General features: G+C 34.9%; 1 protein-coding gene across 4 annotated transcripts in view; it reads right to left on the bottom strand.

The window, feature by feature from the left end:
• Window positions 1-24,102, bottom strand: part of l(2)k01209 (uridine-cytidine kinase-like lethal (2) k01209) — a 269,918-nt gene that overhangs the window by 169,604 nt on the left and 76,212 nt on the right. For 3 of the 4 annotated variants that reach the window (XM_090390605.1, XM_090390607.1, XM_090390606.1), the window contains exons 3-5: window positions 21,516-21,622; window positions 14,942-15,112; window positions 7,520-7,591 (exon numbers count right to left, since the gene is read on the bottom strand). In XM_090390605.1, coding sequence (XP_090246731.1) covers window positions 7,520-7,591; window positions 14,942-15,112; window positions 21,516-21,622 — 350 coding nt within the window. The remainder of the gene's footprint in view (window positions 1-7,519; window positions 7,592-14,941; window positions 15,113-21,515; window positions 21,623-24,102) is intronic. The other variant, XM_090390608.1, reaches the window with a different exon arrangement.

Raw genomic sequence — 24,102 nt, 5'->3', positions numbered from 1 at the left:
ATTACTGCACTTGTACACTTGATAATGAGTTATGCAAAAAACTAGAGGAAATCCCTGAAAACTGTACAAAGGTCATATCAGTAAATGAAGAGATACACAGAACAGCTTCAAACATTAATACGTTAATGCTTTAATGTATAGATTTTTTTTTTCTCTTGCATGTTTGTTGGTAGTTCTCTCATTGTTATGCACCTGCAGAAGTCATCTAAGACAACAAAACTAGTTGTCTTAGATGACAATAGTTTACTTAAAATAGCATTTCTATTTTTTAATCTCTCGATTAGTCATTTAATCTATTTCAAAAAATGTTTTTCAGCCGAGTAAATCAGTCTTTCTCTCTCTCACTCACTCGCACACACACAGGGTTATATGCACATGCAGTTAACATATAACTAGCCATAGTAAAAAAGTGCGATTCAAGCTTTGAATAGAGAAGGCAATTCCTCTCATGAAATAGCTAAAAGGGTGTCCTGTAGTCAATCTACTGTGCTACAGCTGTTGTCGAAAGTGAAGAAAACCAGATCTGCTGTAAGGAAGAAGGGGGACAGGAAGAAAGCCACTGTCTACACCATGCTAAGTCTTGAAACAACTCTGTTTCAAAAATCACCATGCATCATCCGGAGAACTGAAATGGGACTGGGAAGAACAAGCAGGAGTTGTGGCAAGCTTCGTAACTGTCAGGAGAAGACTCATTTGACAGGGACTGATAGCCAGGCACCAAAAAAAGAAGCCCTTGAAGTGGGCAAAAAAAATGAGATTGGCAAAGAGCATGCCAATCTCATTTTGGCATGAGATTGGCATGCTCCAAATGAACCCCTGATCAGTGGAAAATAGTAAATTTTTTCTGATGAGAAAAAGTGTAACTTGCAGGGTACCAACTCAGACAGTTTGAAGATAATCAGGGGAAAAATTCAATCCTGACTGTCTGGTATCAACAGTAAAATTCTCAGCCAGTCAGATGATCTGGGGCTGCATGTTGTATCATGGTGTTAGTTGCTTGCATTTCACAAAAGGTTCAATGAATGCACAAGTGTACCAAAAAATTTTAGAAAAATTGTTCCTTACTATCAGAGGCCACTTTACCATAACAACAAACTGCATCTTTCAGGATGACTGCTCCTTGTCATAGGGCAAAAAGTGTAAATAATGCTATTATAACCCTAAAATGCACCATGCAAATTGAGTTTAGTAAAAAGCTTTTGTAATCCGAGATTTCTTAACCCCATTGAGAATTTGTGGTATCAAATGAAGACTGAAATACATAAGAAGCTGAAAACACTTCAGAAGAGTATGGGAAACATGAACTGACAGTTGCATCCATCAGGAAATTTATTTTGTCAATGCCAAATTATAATAAAGGCAAAAGGAGGACCCACAAAGTACTCAATAGCTAAAAGTGAATTTTCAGCTTTGAATGTTATTTATTTCATATGGGTTCCCCCCCCCCCCTTCCTTCCTGTCCCTTAGGATGGGTTGAGCCCTCCTGAGGGATTAGGAAAGTATTTTATGACTATAGATCCGTGTGTTCACGGGACCAGTTTGCCTGTTCTGGGAGAAAAAAAAAAAATCTAGTTTCCAGGTGAATAAAAATCCTACCTCTGTATGAGATCGGCTAACTCACCTTTAGTCGAAAGAGACTGGATTAAGGTTTCTCAGGTCATGGATGGGAATCGAACCCAGTTCTTTTTCTGACCAAAGGGCTTCATCTATACTGACTGAGCTACGGAAGCTCTTTGAATGTTATTAAAATGGTGTAATCGAACTAAATTTTGATACTGGTATTTGTTTTTCAAGAGAAAATATCACTGTCCACTTCATTTTGAAATATTTGTTCAAATTTGTTGTCATTTCTTCATTATTTCACATCTTGTACTAAAAAGAGCCAAATATTAATCAAAAATAAAAATGTTAAAAAAAAAAAAACATGGATCTGACAGATAGACTAATTTGGAAGAAAATTGTTAATAGGAGACTGATAAGAATGTAAACTTAATCATGCAGGAAAAATAAGAAATTAACAATAACCTCCTTGAAATATGTAGTAATATTTATTTTGTCATTCCTTTGCCTAAAATTTTATGATAATATCACACAAGAGACTGTTCAATCTATAGTACTTAGTACAGTGAATGGGCATAACCTGTTAATATTGGATTTAAAGACATACAGATTATATACTCAAGAAATGTAAGAAAAGAGACTTTTCCAAAAGGCTGCAGCAGAAGGAAGCAAGGAATGAATAAAAATTTGTCTTATAATGCTGGAGTTGAACTGTGAAAGAGCAATGACTAACTACGGAAGAGCTTAAATAGATACAGAAGAGTGGTTGAATTAAGCCAATTCTGATGAATAATGACAATAGCTAAAAGTGAATTTGAGCAACTATTAACAGTTAATCACTGTTAATAGTTGCTCAAAGGTAAGCAGATAGTAAAAGAGAAAGATTGAAAGTTAGGATTATTCAGAGAGAAGCATTTTTTTTCTTGTTAAGACATGGTTGTAATTAAAAGCATGGAACTGGCAAAACAACATTGGATTGAGTTTTATGGGGACTCTAGAGATTGTTGTAACTTAAGCAAAGAATGGTTTGGAGATCAGATATTATGAAAGATTTGGTGATGTGTGTAGTGCAACATGTTAAAAGAGGAGTGAAAAATGCCTAGGCTACAAAAATATCCAATCCACAGTTTGTTATGAGTAAATTGTGGATTTCATTTGTAACCCATTGGTTTGGAGAATGCTACTGATATACAGAATGAAGAGTGTAGATGAAAGAATGGAGAACTGTGGAAAAAATCTCAGAACATCAATCATTAGCACTAGCTATATGATTTCTGGAAACATAACTGCTGCAAAGAAGGACCTTCAAATTCAAACACCTCTTCAAAGAAGATGCTCAAGTTCTACACTGTTCCAGCGTTAACCTCAATGATGAGATACATACATCTTCAAGGCCCACCTTTCCTAATTGGGTTGTGGGGGCAACAGCTGCAAGAGGAACTTCGAGTGGTCACGATCCTCTGCCACCAAGCTCAGGTGTTCTGGTGGGATTCCCAAAAGTGCCCACCCAAGTTTTGGATATAATCTATCCAGCGAGTCCTTGGCCTTCCACATGGCCTCCCACCCTCTGGCTTGGCAAAGATGAGATAAATCTGGGAATTTATTTTTAAGGATACCAATAGTTTAACAGTTCCCATACATTCTTTAATTTCAACTAGTGACTTAAGATAGGCTATATATTGATCTCTAAAGATCCCATTTATAACTAATATTTTGAACAACTTCTCTTGGCACCTACTTGGCGCTTTTTATTATTATGTGACACCTCCAGGGAGTTCAAAGACTCATTGAGAGAGGATACTTACTCTACAGCTCTGTCTCCAACAACTACAATGAAAACTGCAATTACCATCAGCTACACCAACACCATCTACTGCACAATATCACCACTACTAGTATTTTCACAGACAATCACAAACATCCATGCCCAACAGGGGGGGGGTTCAATCCTGCAGCCTTTTTGACTAAACGGATATGCGAACCACTCGGCCAACCAGGCCTTTTTTTTTTTTAGAACTATGATATTTACTGTTATGTTACCATGATTTTTCAAGAATCTGTGTTAAAGCAAAAAATCAGATTCTAGCTGTTTGGCTCTTTTTCAATTACAGTTGAAGTAACTGAGGCCATCATGAGGTCAGTGCATTATGTCTATTAATTGCATGTGTTCTTTTGCTGTTTGCCTGTTTTCATGAGGAAAACTCTGCTGCCTCCACATGAGGCCAGTTAATATTCAATCCTAACAATCATATTTCACATATAACAAACTGTGGATTGGATTTTTGTAGCCTAGGCATTGAAATAGATTGTGCACATTGAACATGCTTATGTTTTATTGTGTAATTATTAGATAAACAAAATGCATTTTCAACATCAACAAAAATAAATAAATAAAAAATACTGCCTTACATCCACAGAGGTCAAAAGATTTATTGTGGAAAGTCCCACTCTTGCACACACTGTTCATCATTATGTCAGTGACTTAAATGCATTCACTGTCTCCAAGCCCACTAAACTTTTGGGAAAGGCATTCCAATCACCTACTACACTTAATGCGAGCATGCATGTGCACACAAAAAAACTTACTCCTCCCTTGCTCACATCCTCATAGAACTTCCGGTGATGGCCTCTTCTCCCCCATTTCCTTCCATTCCATGAAAAATTTCATGTGCATTAATCACATAACTCCTTACCAACTTATTTCTTGATCATACCTACTCTCCCTTCCCCTCCTTAAATTGCATTCTCTTGCATTCTCTTAACCTGTCTTCATACTCAATATTCCAGAGACCAGAAACCATTTAGTGGTCTCTTATTTCCAACATATCTTCATACTTTTTAAAACCAGATAACCAAATCTATGCACAGTAATAATCCATACCAATCAAGCATTACATCCTTATTTCTATATGTCAATAATCCATACCAATCAAGCATTACATCCTTATTTCTATATGTCAATGTCCTTTGCATCACTGTCATAATCTGCTGCAATGCCCTTACAATTTTAGCAAAATTGTTCCCAAAATTTTAAGTCCTTATTTGCCATTCCCCCAGATTCCTCATCTACTCCACCTTCTCTATCATATTGCCAATCTTGTACTCTTCATCCCATCTTTGCTTTCTGAATTTTAAAACCTTTCACTTTGCAATGCTTAACTGGCAACCCACTCATTCACCTAGCCTATTGAAGTCCTTTTCAAATCATCTGCAAACAATTGCATATTGCCATTCAAGCCATATATATAAAATTCTAAGTCTCATCTACAAAAAAGAATAAAATAAAATAAACAGCAATAGCCACAAAAACAGGCCTAGGTCTTTGTGGCACACCAGTAGTGATTTTCCTCTCCTAGAATATCACTCTCTCAAATACAACTTCCTAATACTTATCAGAGCTAATCCAGTGCACTAACCTACTATCCAATCCCATCTGTTCCAATTTAATTACCAGCTAGTCATGTGGCAATCTATCCAAGGCGTTTGCAAAATTTAAATATACTACTGTGCATTCATTCCCCCTTGTCCAATACATTTGGACAAGGGGGGAATGCAATATGTTATAATAATAATAAAAAAAAAAAAAAGACTATAATATGGTGTTAGAGGAAGATTGCTAAAACACAATCTTCCTCTAACAAACCTATGCTGTCCATCAAAGAGAATGCTGATGTTGTCAACCCAATTCTGAATCCTAGTCCTCACACCTTGATCGCAACTCCAAACAGATTGGCCTATAATTGAAGCCTTAATCTTATCACTTCCCTTATGAAATGAAACAATCTTGTCCTCTTTCCACTCCTTTGGAACTTGGCCCAATCTGCACTTAAATGGAATGGAGGTGACCTTTATATCCAATCTTGGGCTACATGTTAATAGTTTATGTTTCGTAAATTAAATCACACTAATTGGATTTTATATTTGAGTGACAATTATAACATACAGAATTTGAGGTAATGATGATACTAAACTTTGGTACTCAGTTTGACAATGGCACCAAAAATGTAGAAGATAAGGAATCAGTAAATAAGATAAATGGAAAGATTCAAACAAATACATGAAAGGAATAAAAAGCAACCAAAAATTATGAATTTAAAAAGGGAAAGAACTGAAAGTCTGTTGTAAGAAAAGCCAACTATATGATAGTATGCTGGCCACTTTGTAAAAATCAGATAGCAGAAAGTGAAAATTTGCTGCAAGCTTGTCACGCTGTTACTAACAAAGACGTTTGCAGAATAGTTGGTTTTAGAGTAATGGAGGAGCAATTTATCTTATTTAGTTTCCATGAGGGAAAGACTAGATACAATTTTTATGTTTGTAGCATATTAGTTGGTTCTTATTGTAATGCATTCAAAGCAGCATAATTTACATTTGTTTTTCTTGGAAATCAATAATGGTGACCTTAATTTCTTAGGTGTATTTCAGTTGTAGAACATATAGTGATATTTCGGTGGTGGAGTTAATGTTTTTTTTGTTTGCATCGTCTTGGCCATCAGGCGTAAATAGTCTGATATAAAGATATTACAATCAATTGTAATGTGATTTTGAAGAACAGACAAGTGGATCTGATGTAAGAGGTGTTAGAGCTGAATTGACAATGATATTTCTTTTTTTACACGTGTTGAATGGGTTTGTGCTTTTGTGTTTAAATAACTTTTGCAGTTTATTCCTAGAGATGAAGACAATTTCATAATCACAAATTAGAAGATGCATTTTTTTTTTAAATCGCTGTCTCATTTCATGCAAATCACAAAATGAATCTATACCACACTCAAGTCTTGCTATAAGAAGAAACATCTTTGATCTTAGAATTCATAGTTAGCTTCATAATTTAGATAAGATAAATAGGGTAATATAAATATAAACTGTTAAATATAAATGTATATTTAACAGTTCACTCAGAAATAGTAATCCTAGAATGACATTATATAATGATGTCTTTCTTTATGCTATTTAAAACTTCTGACTTTTTTTTTTTTTTTTTTAGAGAGAGAATAGAGAAAAAAAAAATTCTCTTAACTGAATTGTTAATTTAAACTCCTTTTATGTGCATCATGCACAATCAATCAGATTTGTTTCTCTTTGGCAAGTTGTCTATGTGCATAAAGATTCTGCTTTGGCTGGACAAGTTTTATTGAAATATCCATAATACAATTTGTAAGCCACCAACAATTTTTTCTTTAAACTAAACTACCTTTTTTGTGGCAAAATGATTTTAAATGATACAAAAACTTGGTCGGGTTCAATTGCAGTAAATTTTCAAAATTCATCATTTATTATTTGGGTTTTCTCGATGCAATCCTTAACTCATCACAGAGGTCTCATGATGATTGTCTGAATTTTCAATTTGTTCCTCATTGTTTTTAAAACAAACCTACTACTTTTCCAACAAACAAAGCTTTTATCCATCCTAGATTCTTTATTAAGGGGACAAGTTTCTATAGCTTAGTTAGTAAAGACTATGCCTTTTGGCAGGAAAAACTGGATAGGAATCTCATCCTAAACAGAATTCCAAGATGAACCCTATTTAGGACACAAAGAAAGAACTTTTCAAATGAAGACAAGTTAGTGTCTCATACAGAAGTGAGAAGGTTTCCTCCAGAAACTCAAGTTCTTCATCTCACAAAACAAACCAGCCAAAGAAAACATACAACTGTCAGGACCACACACATACTACAGAGAATGGATTAATCATACCATCATAACACTGGTTTACAGAAAGCAAAGTTACTTGGCTGAAAGTCTACCGAGTCTAACACGCAGATTCTTCTGGCAATGAAGCATGAAAGTTTTGGGATTCAACAGGACTAAATTCTCTCTTCATTTTCATATGTTCCAGTTAATTGTTGCTTAAGATTAAATGCTTGGATTAAAAAAAAAAAAAAAACATGGCAACTGTTAACTCCTAGTTTGTTTTTTTTGTTTAAATGTCAATACAATTTAATTCAATTTAACTCACCTCAATCAGTTTCTTGTGACTGAGCACTAATATTCCCTCAAATATTATTACATTAGCTCCATACATTGTTTTCTATAAAGAAAAATAAAGGAAAATGCATCAACCTGTGCTTAAAGTTCCTTAATGTTAATATTACACAAATTTATCAATGGCAAATAGTGAAGCTATATGTTTTAAGACATGATTAATAAAGTACAAGAGGAAAATGTTTCACAAACAGGTTATTCACAAAACTGCTATAATAACTTTGCACAACAGTTGTTCCAGCAACAGAAAGATAACCAGCAAGTTAGAAATCAAATTATAAAGGAGAAGGAAGTCATAAATATGAACTCCAGTCAGAATTATCACAATACTGAAAATTCATACAATTATATACAGGCTGGTCATAATTTATCTTCCCCCCCCCCCCATTATTTAGAGCTTTATGTAGCTCAATTTAATAACTGAATCATCTAATAATGGAATGTCATCAAATTTAGGGAGACTAATCGAGACATGGGAAGAATTCCATGAAAAAAATAGTTTAAAAAGTCACGAATGAGGGAAATATGACACTATACAACATAAAAAAAAACATTAAAATGAGCAGACAAATGAAAAATTACCTTCATGTGTTGCACTTATAACACAGCAAGAAAACATTTGATATCAATCTAATTTAGCACAGTAATTACAGTATTACAGTCACTGGAGGGAAAGTGTTGTCACAAACCTGTTACACAACTCAAACGAATGAACGGCCCTATTATAAAATCTGCTGTGAAGCAACACCAAATGGTAATTTTTGGTGAATGTAATAGGAGATCCTGGATGTGGTTCGATGTGGCCACTGTTTTCATGGACCAGAAACTGCATCCTGTTCACAGCATTCAAAACAGCAAAATGTAACAAGTCTGTAACATGTTGTCCTTTAAGGCTGTCAAGTTCGAGACACTGCCATGACAGACGTTGGCTTTCAGTAACCTCACAACCAAATATTAAAAGGAGTAATATTAGGGTAGAGAGATTGCCATGCAACTGGAAAAAAGTGACTAATCACTCTTGAAGTATTGAGATAAAAGCTGCTGTACTGATTGTGCAATGTGGGGAGGTGCTCCATCTTGCATAAAAATAATCTCTTTCAGACAAAATGAAATGGAATGCCGAAACTGTTCAGCATATCAGTATTTCTGTGCATCAATGGAACAAGTTACTCATCCTGTTGATATCCTCAAAAAAGAATGGCCCAATTATAAAATCTGCTGTGCAGTCATGCCAAATGGCAATTTTGGGGTAGATGTAATGGGAGATCCTGGAGCATATGAGATGATTCAGAAGCCCAAATTCAACAATTTTGGGTGTTTACAGTCCCATTCAGATAAAAATATGCCTCATCTTCCCCACAGAATTTTCAAAGGCCAAGCACTATTGACTTCCAATCTGACCAGAAATGTGAGAGTAAATGTCAGTTGCTTTTCACAATTATTGTGTAGCAGCTGCTATACATGGCTGATCTTATATGGATAAATGTAATAATTTTACACAAGACTTTCCACATGGAAATATATGCCTTATTCCCTATGGAATAAAGCATATCCAATTGTTGTGCTACTCCATGGGCATTGCAGCATTTTCGACTGCTCTGTCAACAATTGCAGTAGCAACTTCATCAATTACCTGTGGTGGTGCTGGTTTCTATCCTCTACCATGTCAAACTTTCAAAGATCCCATTTCTTCAAACTTCCAAATTATCGATCTAACTGTGTTGGCTGACACAGTTAGCCAACACAGTTAGAGTTCTAATTTCACGAAGAGTGGCCGATTTTACTCATTTTACCTTGATGAGTTGAACTCATTAAGGTAAAGTGAGGCACACGTTGAACATACCATCAATAGGAATTTGTTTATAAAGTTTTCCCTTTACTTTATAGCTCTTATGACGGCAGCAAAACAGGTGTTCAACTTCATTTTATGCAAATGTTTGGCTTCCTGCACTACAATACCACCATATTCTCCCTATTGGCTACTTTTTGAACTACTCCAACCCCCTTTGGAATCCTTCTTCCCATCTTGATTAGTCCCTACCAAATTAGGCGACATTCTCATTTTAGATTGAGCTATATAAGGCTCTGAATAGGGCGAGTTTAATTATGGTCAACCTGTACTGCCGAATGTTATCATTAATGCAACAAAAATGGATTCAAACTAAAGAAAGTTATCATTATGATGGAAGTGTAAATTTTTGTGAAATAATCTTTTGTTTACTTATCCCATTCAAATAAGTGATTCACAGTTCTTCAGTGACTGATATTTTGAATACATGATGTATAAGGCAATTAATTACACTAATGAAGGAAAGCTCTTTGAAAAGCACATGTATGTGCACTTTTCAAATGACTCACTACTGAGAACTCATAGGGACCAAAATCAATAATTTGTATAGTGGATAGTTGCTTATAGTGAATTTTCTTTGAAACAGCATGCCTATGAGTTTTGGTCAGAACTTTTCAGTATTTTGTCATATTGGATGAATGTGCTAAAACAATGACATGTAGCTTCATTAAAAATGTTAGTCTTCAGTGAATAAATGCAGTTTCCACCAATGCAAATGTGTAACATAACAGTCAATCAACAAAGAAGAATTTTATTGCAAAAAGATTTTTGACTCTAAATTTCAGCAAACTACAGTTTTTAGTTGATATTATAAGTAGGCAGTGAAAAAAAAACAATGTAAAAATCCTTACTTTAGGAAATAAGATAATGTTTATTCTCATACATCTGAATTTCATATGAATGATCATATGAACTCTCTTTCCATGAGAGTTCATATGATCACCGTACAGTAAAAGCTCATATGAATAACACCTACATCATTATTATTTTATTTTCAAGGGACCTAAGGGTTAAAGCCAAGTAAATGGGAGGAGACCTCCACAACACCTTCAGGAATGCGGAGAACTGACTGGGACTTCTGACCTGAGGTCCAATCCTCACCTTCACGTGGTACTGCCCATTAGTTGGTATCTACTGGGCACTGAACGAACAAGAATGGCCTGGCAATTGGGGACTAAGCTGACCAAATTGTTCTCTCTATTGGCTGAAACCACAAATGCGATGGTACAACATGAGATTTCATGCCAGCTGGGGAGTCACTCAGTTAAACAAGGCCTCTGCTGTTTTTGTTGGGAACCAGGGTAAACAGTGAAAAGTCAGCTACTGGAACAAGCTCCAACTCAACATCTAGAAGAAAAGAAGAATAAACCCAACATCAGAAGATAGGAACCATCAATATAAGGAGTATTAATGGAAAGGAAATTGAACTTTCAGAAGAATCGAAAAGTATCACATGGACATGATTAGCATTACTGAGACAAAGAAGACAAAAAACAGGCGAGAGCATATTAAATGATAAGTATGGGATTTTATTTTCAGGCAATAATGATCAAAGAAAGGAAGGAAGTAGAGTTATGTGGGCAAACTTTAAAATGGGGACATAGAGAATGAAACTTATTTGTGCTTATGGCACCACAGAAGGTCTAAGGAAGAAGTTGAGAGATTTTCTCAATCATTAGAACAGGCAACTGACAAAGAAAATCAAAAAAGTGGTCCTTGTTGGAGATCTGAATAGCAGCATAGAAAATTAATCCCACCAGGTATATAAGAACATTTTGGGAAAATTTGGAGAAAATGGCAAAGCTAATATTAATGGTAAGTATTTACTCCAATTCTGATCATTACTAACACCATGTTTCAACATAAAGATGTGCACAAATTCACATAGAGAGAAGATGAGAAATAAGAAAGTCTCATTGACTACATCATTGTTAATAGTGATATCATCATACACATTCAGGATACAAGTGTGTACAGAGGATTTAAAATTAGAAGTGACCATTACTTAGTACTAAGCAGAATAAAAATGGATATCACATTGAAAAGAACAGTCTGTAAAAAAGTTTTAAAAATAATTAAAGTTGAGTAGCTTTTCCAAGTAAATTGTACACTCAACTATACAAATATTATTGAAAATATGAAACAAATTGAAAAAAAAAAAAGAATCAGTGGCAAACTCTGAAGAAGGCATTGATTGATTTAGCTGGGGGGGGGGGGGGGGGGGGTATGTGGTGAAGTTGTTAGCAAGGATAGAAAAATAAGAACACCACCATAATGATGGACACAAGTAAACGAAGAAGTCCTGGAAAAAGAATAAAGCATACCAAAAGTTCCTAACAAAGGAGTCAGCAGATGCTCTAAAATACAGAGGAAGTCATAAGAGAGTGTAATAATAAACAAAAGTCATGCGATGGCTTTGGTAAGAATATGGCAATTAAATATTAGGAAGGTGGCAAAATATTCTGGAGGCTATTTAAGACACTTAGAAATGGAGGAAAGAGTACTGCAAAAAAAAAAAATCGATGATAAAGGTGACATGAAAACTGAAGACAAGGATATCCTAGATGTTTAGAATAATTACTTTGAAAGACTTAAATGAACTAAGCAGTGAACAGAACCATACTAAAAAATTTTCAAGTGGAATGGCAAAGAGGAATACATATCAATACTTGAGATAGAAATGATAAATTAAAGATGCCATGAAATTACTTTTCTGGAATAATCCTTTATCCAAGTGTAAGTAAACAATGTTTGCACATGAAGTAACATCACAACTGAGCTACTTGTATATAGAAGCTGATGAGTTCACATCATTTACCTTAGTATCCCATAATGCTATGCATTATGGGAAAATCACTACCCAGTTAAACAAGACTGGTTTTGACAAGCAAGTCAAAAATGAATGAGGAATTTCTCTACTAAGTGTTCCAGGTAAGATTTATGCAGGATACTTTAAAAGAGGTTGAGAAAAATTGTGGAAGAGAAACTTGCTGGATTCAGGCCAAACAGAGGTTGTCAAGATCAGATTTTTGCTTTAAGACAAATAGTTGAGAAATCATGGGAATATAACATGGATCTGTACGTAAGTTTTGTAGATATGGAAAAGGCATACAAAGGGTGCCCACAGAAAAGCTTTCCAAAATGCTACAATTATATGGGGTGAATGGAACATTATAAAGAGGAATACATAGTCTATTTTAAGTTGTTAGTCAGAATTGAAGGAAATACAGGGAGATGGTTTTATGTAAAATCAGGAGTAAGACAAGGATGCATTTTATCTCCACTCCTATTTGTCATCTATATGGATCACATTATGAAAGAAAGAGGCATCAGGCCTGATATTAGAATTGGAAATGTTCAACTTAGCTCTAAACAGATGATATTGTACTCCTAAACACATCTAGGGCAAATCTCCAGGATTCACAAACTAAATTGAATAACAGCTGTAATAAATTTGGCGTGAAAATCAGCAATAACAAAAAAAAAAACTATGAAAATAGGTAGGAGCATAGAAAACTTCAGCTGCATTCTGAATAGAGATTCTATAGAACAAGTAAAATATTTCAACTATTTAGGCATAGTTTTTAGTGAAAATGGCAGGCTAAATCTGTAAATAAACAACAGAATAAGCTAAGCTGGTATGGTGGGCAGCCAGCTGAATACATTTATATGGAATAAGAGAGAAATTAGTCAAAACACTAAATTAGCTATATACAAGACAGTGTTCAAGCCAGTTTTAAGTTATGGATCTAAGAGTTGGGTTAGAAATAAAGCACTTGATCAAAAACTAGAGACCAAGATATGATGGTTTTAAGAAAAATTAGGGGAATGAACGGATGGCATCAGTGGCAGAATCATTAAAAATGAAGATATTAGAAAGAAACTTGACATTGTTAGCAGGGCTAATCTAAGGTGATGTGGCCACTTAAATAGAATGGGTGAAGAAAGTTTAGCAAAAAACAGATTTTTGATGGAAAGAAACCCAGAGAAAGAGAGAGAGACCAAGGTCTAGGTGGGCTGATTCAGTCAGAAGTGCCTTAGAATATGGAATGTTAGCTATGACAATATTAGAGTGCTCATAAGTAATAGGATTTGGAGAAAAATTATTGACAATTTCATATATCATCTCATCAATTTCCTGATATGTGCCCTCAAAGGGGGTTCAGGTTACAATCACAGCACTGCAAGATTAATGAGATGATATATGAAATTATTTCTATTGGGAAGAAGTTACTTTCAGTGAAATCTGATTATATGTTTATTATTTTTAGCTACAGAGAGGGAGGGGGGGTCCCCACATCTAGAAGGCAATTTGTGACAAACACAAATAAACATGTATGGATGCATGCATGCATGTGTAGCAAAAGAATTGCCAAGAGATCATAACAGTTTATGATACAAATGATCAGAGTTTCAACTGCATGGTTTGAACTATTTGAGTTTTAACCACACAGATGGAATATAATTGTGCTATTGGTGGGGGCCACCAGCAGCAGCCCTAATGGAAATCAGTCAATACAAGCAAGAAATATTTTTAAAACTTCATTTACTTTTTTTTATTTAAAAATTAATTATAGAATAGACCTATACTTATCTTGACAATATGGAGACAAAAATATAAAGTAAATATAAAAGTAATCCAACATTAAAAAAAAAAAGTTCCTTGTATCCCATGAAGACCTTTCACCTACTACACTTTGAGAAACATTGCACTAACTCATTCTATTTTCATACACTTTAATTGGTTACTTTTAGCCTGTGACTGTATGGACAAACTGACTGGCATCAGTAAGTTGTAGCAGCACATTAGTTTAGGATGTCTACTGTCTAGACAGTAGTCACTTGAACACATGCAAACGGTGATGGATTATTTATGTTAGCTATGACACTAAACCATTTTAGTGCTTGCAATTTTACAGGTGATAGCTAGATGAAAAAGGGGCAACATTATTACTATCACACCTCTAAGGAGTTTCATGACAGACCCAATATCAGACCACCTCCCTGCTACTGAAAGCCTGAATTGACTTGAAAAAGTTCCATGTTTGGTCTCTAGAGCAGGGTTTTTAGACTAGGTAAAAAATGAATAGAAAAACAAAAAAATATATACATAAATCAATAAAATAGAAAAAAAAATCCATATCACACTCATGGTATGAATGTACTATGAGATTACAAGTAAACCTTTCATGAGTGGGAGCCACAAAAAATTTCATGGAAGCATTTATATCGCAACTAAATAACAATGAAATGTAAACAAATTTCCAGTTACTAGTTTTGTTTGGTGGAATAGCAAACCCACATTCTCACCTTCATTGTATGACTTTAAATCCTATTACTGCATTAATTTTTGTGAATGTCTGTAAATAGTAAGACTACCACCACCACCATGCTAACCAAAGGCCTGATGTGACATGTAAAGTATAATCTTTGATCTAGATAATTTTAACCCTTTCCCCCACCCACAGTATTAATGTACTATATGTCTGCAACTTTTTGTGGATGAGACTATCATATATATACAAACTGAAATTAAAGGAATCTTACCATCCTTTTTTCTCTTGCATGGGTAATAAAATTATAAATAGGAACTTCTACTCTTTTTCCTTCTTTTAATTTTCTAAGTGTTTCAACTAAGAGATCAAAATCAAAGGCATCTGGATGATCAAAATTATATTCATTTATTCGTGCCAATTTGTGTTCCTCTTCATTAAGTACCTATGAATAAGATAAAGCAAGTTGAATTAAATTGGTGGGGAGGGGGTTGCTTTCTACAAAAAAAGGTTGAATAAGATTTAATGGCTTTCTACATAAGCTAAAACATCAAAAAGTGTTAAATTTGTCCTCTCAAAATTGTAATCAAAAGAATCATTATACGACAGCATTATTTTTGGTCATATATATCTTTATTCAAAATTGATTTGTCATATGCCTTCAGGTAAGCCACAGATATTTGGAGTAATACCATTCATACATTCTCAGCTGTTTGTTGTAATTGTTCATTCTTATTGGAACATTTTCAGTACAGTATTGATTTTTATTACTGCATGCACTTGATGCAGAGTAAGAATTAATAAAATAATTTACTGAAAACCAACAAAATAAATTTCAAAGTAATGTTTCAAAACCAGTAAACATGAATACTGTGAATAATCTTTTTCTTGCCTTTTCCTTTAAGCACCATCATATTCCTGTTATGTACATTTGGGAAAAGGTGTGAAATACTACAACAGTACAAGTTCCAATCAAGAACTTTCCTCCAATTTAACCTGTTTTTCATCAAGACTCCTATATAGCCAGATCTTAGATTTCAGTCTTCCAGATCAGTACTAGTTGCATCAATCAACCTAAATTTTGACATTCCTTGGAACTTCTTATCAAACATTTGTTTTGCTAACTTTTGCTGACATGTTTATTATTACTATCCTAAGACCGCATGGAGTCGCTCATCTAGAAGGCCTCTTTTGTCATACACACACAGCTCATCATACCGTGCCTTAAACACATTCAAATTCTCTGCAGACATCACACTATCAGTCAATGAGTTCCAATCATTCACAACTCCCTATACAAAAAAAAAACTGCTTCTCATTCTCTTGCTCATACCCTCCTTATACAGCTGCCATGGATGACCTCTTGTTTTCCCCCAATCTCCCACTATTTTATGAAAAACCTCTTCAATGCTAATCCTATAACAACCACTTACCACCTTATATGTCTCTATCATATCATTCCTCTTCCTCCTATCCACTAAACTCTGCAAATTGCATTGTCTCAACCTTTCTTCATATTCAACTTACTAGAGATCAGAAACTATTTGTCAATCTCCCACGGATCCTCTTCAACATCTCTTCATCTTTTAGAAAACCAGATGACCAAACCTGTGCACAGTAGTCTATGTGTGACCTAATCAGAGCTATAGAATGGAACTAGAATTTCATAACTTCTACAAGTCAGTGTCCTTCGCATCATTTCCAGAATTCGTTATGTTGTCCTCATAATTTTGACTATATGTCCTCTAAATTTTAAATCCTTATCCCCCATCATCTCTTTCCCTCCCCCACCTTCAACAATATATCTCCACAAAGAGTAAATTTTACATCTCATCTTTTTTTTTTTTTTTTTTTTTCAAATTTTAAAACATATTTCACTGCAGTGAACTGGAATCCCTACTATATGCTCATCACTCAGTCTATTCAAGTCTTCTTATAAGACCACAAGACTCTACGCCTGATAGTTTGTCCCAACTTTGCATCATAAGCAAACAACTGTATATCCTTATTCAAATCTTCCCCAATATCATTAACATGATTCCTGAGACACACCACTAGTTACTTTCCTCTTCTGGGATATTGCTCTCCCATACACAACTTGATTATCAGACAGCCAATCTAATGCACTAGTCTAATGTCCAACACTATCTGTGCTAGTTTGACTATCAACTTATGTAATAATCAAGCTTTTGCAGAGTCTGAGTATACTACGGTGTATCCATCTCCCACGTTCAATGCTGATGTCACCTTATTGTAATAAATAAGTAGATTATTAAAACATGACCTATCTTTAGCACATCCGTGCTGCCCATCAAAGTTAATAGCATTGTTGTCAACGCAATACTGGATCCTGACCAGCCTTTCCAATACTTTAATCACAACATTTGACACACAGATTGGCCTATAATTTGATGCCTGAATTCTGTCACTTCCTTTATGAAATGGTACAATTTTGCCTTCTTTCCACTCTTTTGGAACTTGCAATGTAAGACTCATTAAAAAATATGTCAAGGCAGATGTCAACTCCATGGCACATTCCTTCAACATATGTGGTGATATATCAAATCCCACAGCCTTATTAATATCAAGTTTGATTAATTCCCCATATACCTTTTTCACTCAATCACTCTCTCCTCATCGTCATCCACTGCTCTCAAACTCTCCACAGTGTTACATTCACAAGAATCAAAGACCTTTATGAACATCTCATTAAATATCACAACTATATCCTCTGCAGCAGGTCTCCTTATACACTGGTGTCCAAAAAATAATGACAAGCACATTTTTACTGTACATGAAAAGATTTTCATTACAGCCAAATGGGGGCATAAATTTATTGCTAGTATACTAATAAATTATATTACACAAAAAATGCGTTATAAATTTTGTACAAATTCAATTGTAATACTGAAAGTTTATTTTTTACTTGGTTAGACTATAATAAATTTAGTTTAATCCTTTATCCAAGTGTGAGCAAACAAAGTTTGCACCTGAAAGTATCTTCAGGATAAGATCTTCTGGGGTAAGGTGGTACAACACCAGGCAACTCGTTGCAAAGGTGGAGCAAGCTAACAGCGCTCATATCTGAGTATCTCCCATAATGCAAAACACATCTCCTTGCGGATATGTATAATGTTATGCATTAAGGGAAGGGCCACTACCCAGGCTAGTTTCAACCTTTATGGAGGTCTCTTCAACGGGAGCCAGGCCCAAGTGGAGATACTAGGCAGAAGCATTAGCAAGGTCATCTCTACCTACCTATATATGGAGTAAGGTGTTGTACCACCTTACCAAAGTCCTGAAGATAAAGATACTTTCAGGCACAAACTTTGTTTGCTCACACTTGGATAAAGGATTAAACTAAATTTATTATAGTCTAACCAAGTGAAAAATAAACTTAACATCTTTTTCTAAATCCAGAGTAATTTAATAAAAAGGTGGCACACCATTTGGCAACTCCTATAGGTAGAGATGACCTTGCTAATGCTTCTGCCTGGTATCTCTACTTGGGCCTGGCTCCCACTGAAGAGACCTCAACAAAGGTCAAAACTTGTCTGGGTAGTGACCCTTCCCTTAATGCATAACATTATACATATCCACAAGTTGTGTTTTGCATTATGGGAGATAATACAATAGGAGTGATGTTAGCTTGCTCCACCGTTGCCCGGTGTTGTACCACCTTACCCCAGTCCTGAAAATACTTTCAGGCGCAAACTTTGTTTGCTCACACTTGGATAAAGGATTAAACTAAATTTATTATAAATTGTAATACAATTTTCACAAAAGTTACAAATTTCCTAAGTATGTGATTAAGGAATTAATGCACAGTGCTTACAGAAAACTATGTGGAAATATTTTCAGCAAGGCCTTCTTTGTTTTCTGGAGAGGAATTTAGAGCAGCAATGTGTTCCCCTATTGTGTCCCAAACGTGTTCTATGGGATTGAGATCTGGGAAGCATGCTAGCCACTCGATTCGATTAATAACTTAAATCTCTAGAAGTATCTCCACTGCTCGTGTACGATGTCGGGTGGCATTGTCATCCATAAAAATGAATTCTTCATAGCACCACAGAATAATTGAACATGACAAAGAACTTTGTTGCAATACTGTTCACCATTAATAGTCCCTTTTTCCAGCACTTGTAGCTAGATGCATCTATTGAGCATAATACCTCCCTCACCATGACCCCAACACCACTTATTTATTCTTTTCAAGAATATTCTCAAGATAAGCAGTACCACTTTCACGCCAGATCAAGTGCTGTCTAGAATTGGAGGAAAGACTAAAATGACTTATCTGTAAAAAGTACACTAGCCCATTGGTGTCTTGACAAATTTTTATGGATACAACGCCACTGAAAGCATGCTCTAAGATGAGCTGTGGATAAAGGGAATCAAGACTACAAGCTTTAGGGTATATCGGCCTACTTGTCACAGATGTCTTGCCACAGTTTGTCAAGATATCCACCTACCTGTGCTTGAATGGAGATGATTGCTAGCTGACCTGTAGTGTGTCAATTACATTTTGCTGTTATAACCAAAAATCTGTATTCATATTCCATGATAGAGTAAGGGCAGTCTCTTAGCAAACATCTAGAACACATTCTATTGGTTTGAAATGCTGCCCAGAACCTGGACACAATGCTATGCACAATTCCAAACTCTTTGGCAGTATCTGCAATTCTGTGGTCTAATCTACAAGCTTTCCAATAATTCTTCCCCACACGAAATCATCTGGATCGGGGGGGTCGGCAAAGTGGTCAATATCGACCCCTGGGAGTCTATGTGGCTATCCAAGGGGTCGATAAATGTCTAGGGCTCAAAAGGGGGTCAATAAACACCTAGTAAACATTCAACTATTCGTCAAACACATCCTTCTCATTAACCATTCCAAGTAAATCAATAAAATGTAAGTAAATTTTTAATGTTCTTTATAAATTTCTTTAAATATTTCTTATCGAGAAACGGTAATGAAGTAAAAGGGTAAAGGAATTATTATTTTTAAATTGAGAAATTTATTATTGATAACATTTATTCATTTATGTAACATGATGGAAGTCTATGAGGGATCAAGGATTTCATGAAGTGGTCAATGGTCTAAAAAGTTTGCCAACCCCTGATCTAGATTATGTCTTCAAGATATTACAAGACAAAGTTTGCAACTTTATTCCTTCACAAAAAGAGCTTCCTTCAAACACATTTCACTTAGTGCAGTGATTTGCTTTTTATCCTGCCAAGTGTTACCATGTGACCCCTTTGCACACAATTCAAAAATTTTAATGTGTACCTGCTTTCTTCTCAAAATCATGAGTTATACAAACTGCCACAAGTTGATTCGTCTGAATTTGCAGTTGTAATCTTCAGAAATAGTGTTCGTTATTAGGTTTTGGACACCACCATTTTCTCCAATCACTGCCATCCTAATATAATCTTTTTTTTTTTGCTGGCTATATATCGAAAGAACTTCATAGGATTTTTTTGGGGGCTTCAATAGCTAACTGCTGCTCATGCTGAACTTCTGTTATCCTTACCAACTGAGTCACGTCCTTGCCTGTGTGACAATACCACCTTACATTAGCTATAACTCGCATATTCTTGAATGCATTGCCAAGTTTGTTGTTCTCATGATTCTGCCACTCATGCCATCTGTTCACTTCCCTAATTTTTCTAAGAATTCTTAATATCCACAATCTCTACTCTTCAACTATTCTATTTGTAATTGAAACTCTCAGATCCATAGGTTAAAACTGGTTTGAACACTGCTGCTATTTAGTGTTTCGGCTGATCGTTCTCTCTCGTGTGTGTGTAATCTCACGTAAATTTATCAACTAGCTCTCCACCACAAAAGCTTTACTTATTCTATTAGCTACATATAATTTGTCATCTTCACTAAAAATTATGCCTAAATTGTTTAAATTTTACTTGTTCTACAGGTTTTCTAAGTTGGCTATTTCCATTTTTCTATGCTTTCTACCACTGCTCGTTTCATTAAGCAATCTTTCAAAGTAATTATTTTAGGTATCCAGAATATCTTTATCTTCAGTTTTCATGTCGCTATCATCTTTAGTTCCTTTTATAGTACTTTTTTCTCCATTTCTAAGCTTTTTTTTTTTTTTTAATAGTTCCCATAACATTCAGCTACCTGTCTAATTTTCTATGTTTTTACCAAAGTCTTCCAATAACCTTCTTTAGCTGGTTTTACATTGTTTCACTTTCTTATATTTTTATCTTTATTCTCTCAGTGCAAAAGCTGACTTGCTTACCAGGAATTTTCCATATGCTCTTCTGTTTTTTATTTTTTTTTCACCGTCTCTTCAACTTCCTGAGTATACTATGTAGTTCCGATTTTTCTATCCTTGCAGGTAATCTCACCACATACTTCATGCCTCACCCTAGTTCCCCAACAAAAAACAACACATAACTTGTTTAATTGGATGATACACCAGTTGGCAAGAAATTCTATCATACTGTACTATAATCTTATTTTGGTTTAAGCAAAAAAAAAATTGGTTAGCTCAATCCCAAATTATCAGTCATCCTCATTCATTCAGTATCCAGGTAGATACCTACCAAGAGGATGCGCCACAAGAAGGTGAGGACTAGATATTAGGTCAGAAACCTCAGTCTGTTCTCTGCATTCCTTAAAATGATATGTGGAGGTCTCCTTCCCAATTATCCAGCTTTGACTGTTAAGTAACCTCTATCCTTTTAATGGATGAAAGTGATATAAACAACAACTAATAAAACTAATAACTATTCAAATCTATATGGCATGCTAATGTCAAAAACAAATTACACTTCATATCTTTTAAAAAAAAAAAAGCAGAAAATGTTACTTGAATGTTTACCTTATAAAAGCAATCCATACTCAGCAAGGTTACCCAAGGTACATCCAGAGCTGCTATAATTTTCTTTGCTACAGTAGTTTTACCAGAAGCACTTCCACCACAAATACCTTTTGTACATTTAAAAATGAACTAATTAACAGTAATATTTTTTCTTCTAAACATTATCACATCAAAAGACAATGTCATTTACAATTTACCATGTAATCCATTGGTGCACCCAGGGAGGGAGGGGGGAAAGGGGCCCTGGTACCCCCTCCCAAAAGAAAAAGGAAAAAAAGACTAGAAAATTTTACAAAAATCTTTTTGTAAAAGATAAATTTTTGTAAAAAAATTAAATTTTTTTTTTTTTTTATTTGTGTTGTGTCATGTCGTGTCTTCTATTTCTATACCACCTATGAATAAATGTTCATATAAGGTGGGAATATCCTCTGGCTCTCAGGAAACACGGCCATTGTGAACACAAAGGCAAACAAAGTAGTGCTCGGGTGATATTTTGTTTGCCGAGCTGGGCCAGAGATCACAGGTATCATGTATTGGCGATCACTGCAGATGCTCAGTCATAGGTCGTATGCAATGCATAGTGTATTCTCAAATAGTCTACTCAACTCTCCTCCCCCCCCCCCAAGATTAAATCTCGAGTACTCTGCCCCCTCCAAGATTAAATCCTGAGTGCGCCACTAATGTAATCTAAACAAAGAAATGCAATATCATAGATGATTAAAATATAAATCTTTAGGCCACATTACCACAACATAACAGTTTGTTTAAACAGCATCAATTTACAACAGAATATAAGAAAATAATTACTTATTTCATTTATTTGTTAATATTTCACTGGTATCATAGAGCACACAATTTGTGACAATGTACAAAACTGCAACATTTTGGCATAACAATGGGATTAGTCTTAAAATTGTAACAGACAACCCAAGAAACTAAACTGGAAGCATATATTGTTGGATAAAGAAGTAAAAAAAAAAAAGTATTAATTTGATCTTAAAATGACTGTCTCCCAGATTTTTGGTAAATTGATATAGCAATAATTGAAGTTTGGAAAATGTTTTTGGAACCAGCATCAGCTTTAAAACAGTCTCTCTGACTTACGACTTCTGTATAACATTTGTTTTCTTCCACCTGATCCTGTATGAAAGGGTATCTAAGGCATGGTCTGCCAGTCCCTATTTGCCATAATGATAGTGGCAAATGTATTTCTTACATTTGCCAAATATGAGAAAATAAGTGAAGTAATTATTTTCTTATACTTTGTGTTGTGAATTAATACTGTTAAATAAACTGAAAGTTGTCTGTTTTTTAACAAGAAAAAAACTAAACAGATTCGTCGAGATTGCCATGTGAATAATTCTGTTGCTTTAGAATTCTAAACCTCTAGTGATTTTTTTTTTCTTAAATAGAACCAAAGTTTAATATGACTTCATCGGTGAAATTGCCTTAGTTTTTTTTAGCAATTTTGCGTAATAGAGTAATTAAATTGAAAATGTGAAAACATGAAATTTTAGATATTTAGATATTTCATGAAATATCTAAAAAAGCATATAAAAGTGCTTTCAAAATATTCTAATTTTCATTATAAAAAAAAACATTAAAAAAGATAACGATATGTCAACCATGATGCAAGCTGTCACCATCATGGTAGAGATGCAGCAGGAAAATTAAAACCAATGAAAGTATCAACTTATCACATAAGGGGATAGTCTGATTCTGTCCTTTTTATTTAAATCATGTCAAGAAGCTGATTGAAATAATATAAGCAGCTAAGGTGAGTTAGCCAGTCTCACATGGAGGTGATACTTTTTTTTTTTTTTTTTTGCTGGAGCTTTGGGTTTTTCATCCCCCAAACCAGCTGCATAAACACACATCTAGATACATAAAGTGAGCAAAGAAGGCAATGGGGAACCATCCTGTTCATAATAATTATTTCCTAAAATCCATGCTGCTTCTTGGAGAGCACAGCATATGTTTATCTACTCGTTTGTGTATATGCAAGTTCTTACCAACTACCTAAAATCTTCACTACAAGACCAGCGATACTGATAGGTCAGTAGTTAGACATCAGTTTTTGCACCACCCTTGAACAATGAAACTATCATACATTCTTTCCACAGTGATGGAAGGAATGTATGATAGTTTCACTGTTCAAGGGTTCCATTCATGAGCTGAGACTGATGTTATACAAACATGTGAAAGGCTTAGCCAATTCTGCTGAACATTCCTTCAGCAAACATGCTGATATTCCATCTCTCCTTATTGACAAATTCTTATCCAGGTTATGCAACAGCCCTTTAACCTTCGTGAACCTCTAATTCTTCATCCAATGTAGCAGAAGCACTGTACATCACGTTACATACATCTGGTTGATATATCTTAGCAAAGTGAGCACTCATTAATCTAACAATCTCATTGGCTTCTGACACTAGAATACCATCTGCATTCAATAAAGTTATTCTTCCCCATTCATTCTTTCTTTTGCTTGCAGCATGACAATAAAAATTCTTTTGGACTGCATTTAGCTTGCATAGTTGTTACTTTTCTGGCCTCAGCTTTACATATTCCATAACTCCTCTCACTC

This window comes from Typopeltis vanoorti, chromosome 3 (genome assembly GCF_054136105.1).
Source record: "Typopeltis vanoorti isolate ZY-2024b chromosome 3, IOZ_Tvanoo_1.0, whole genome shotgun sequence".
NCBI lineage: Eukaryota > Metazoa > Arthropoda > Arachnida > Uropygi > Thelyphonidae > Typopeltis > Typopeltis vanoorti.
Note: the sequence above shows the minus strand (reverse complement) of the source record. Positions and strands in the feature narration are given on the sequence as shown.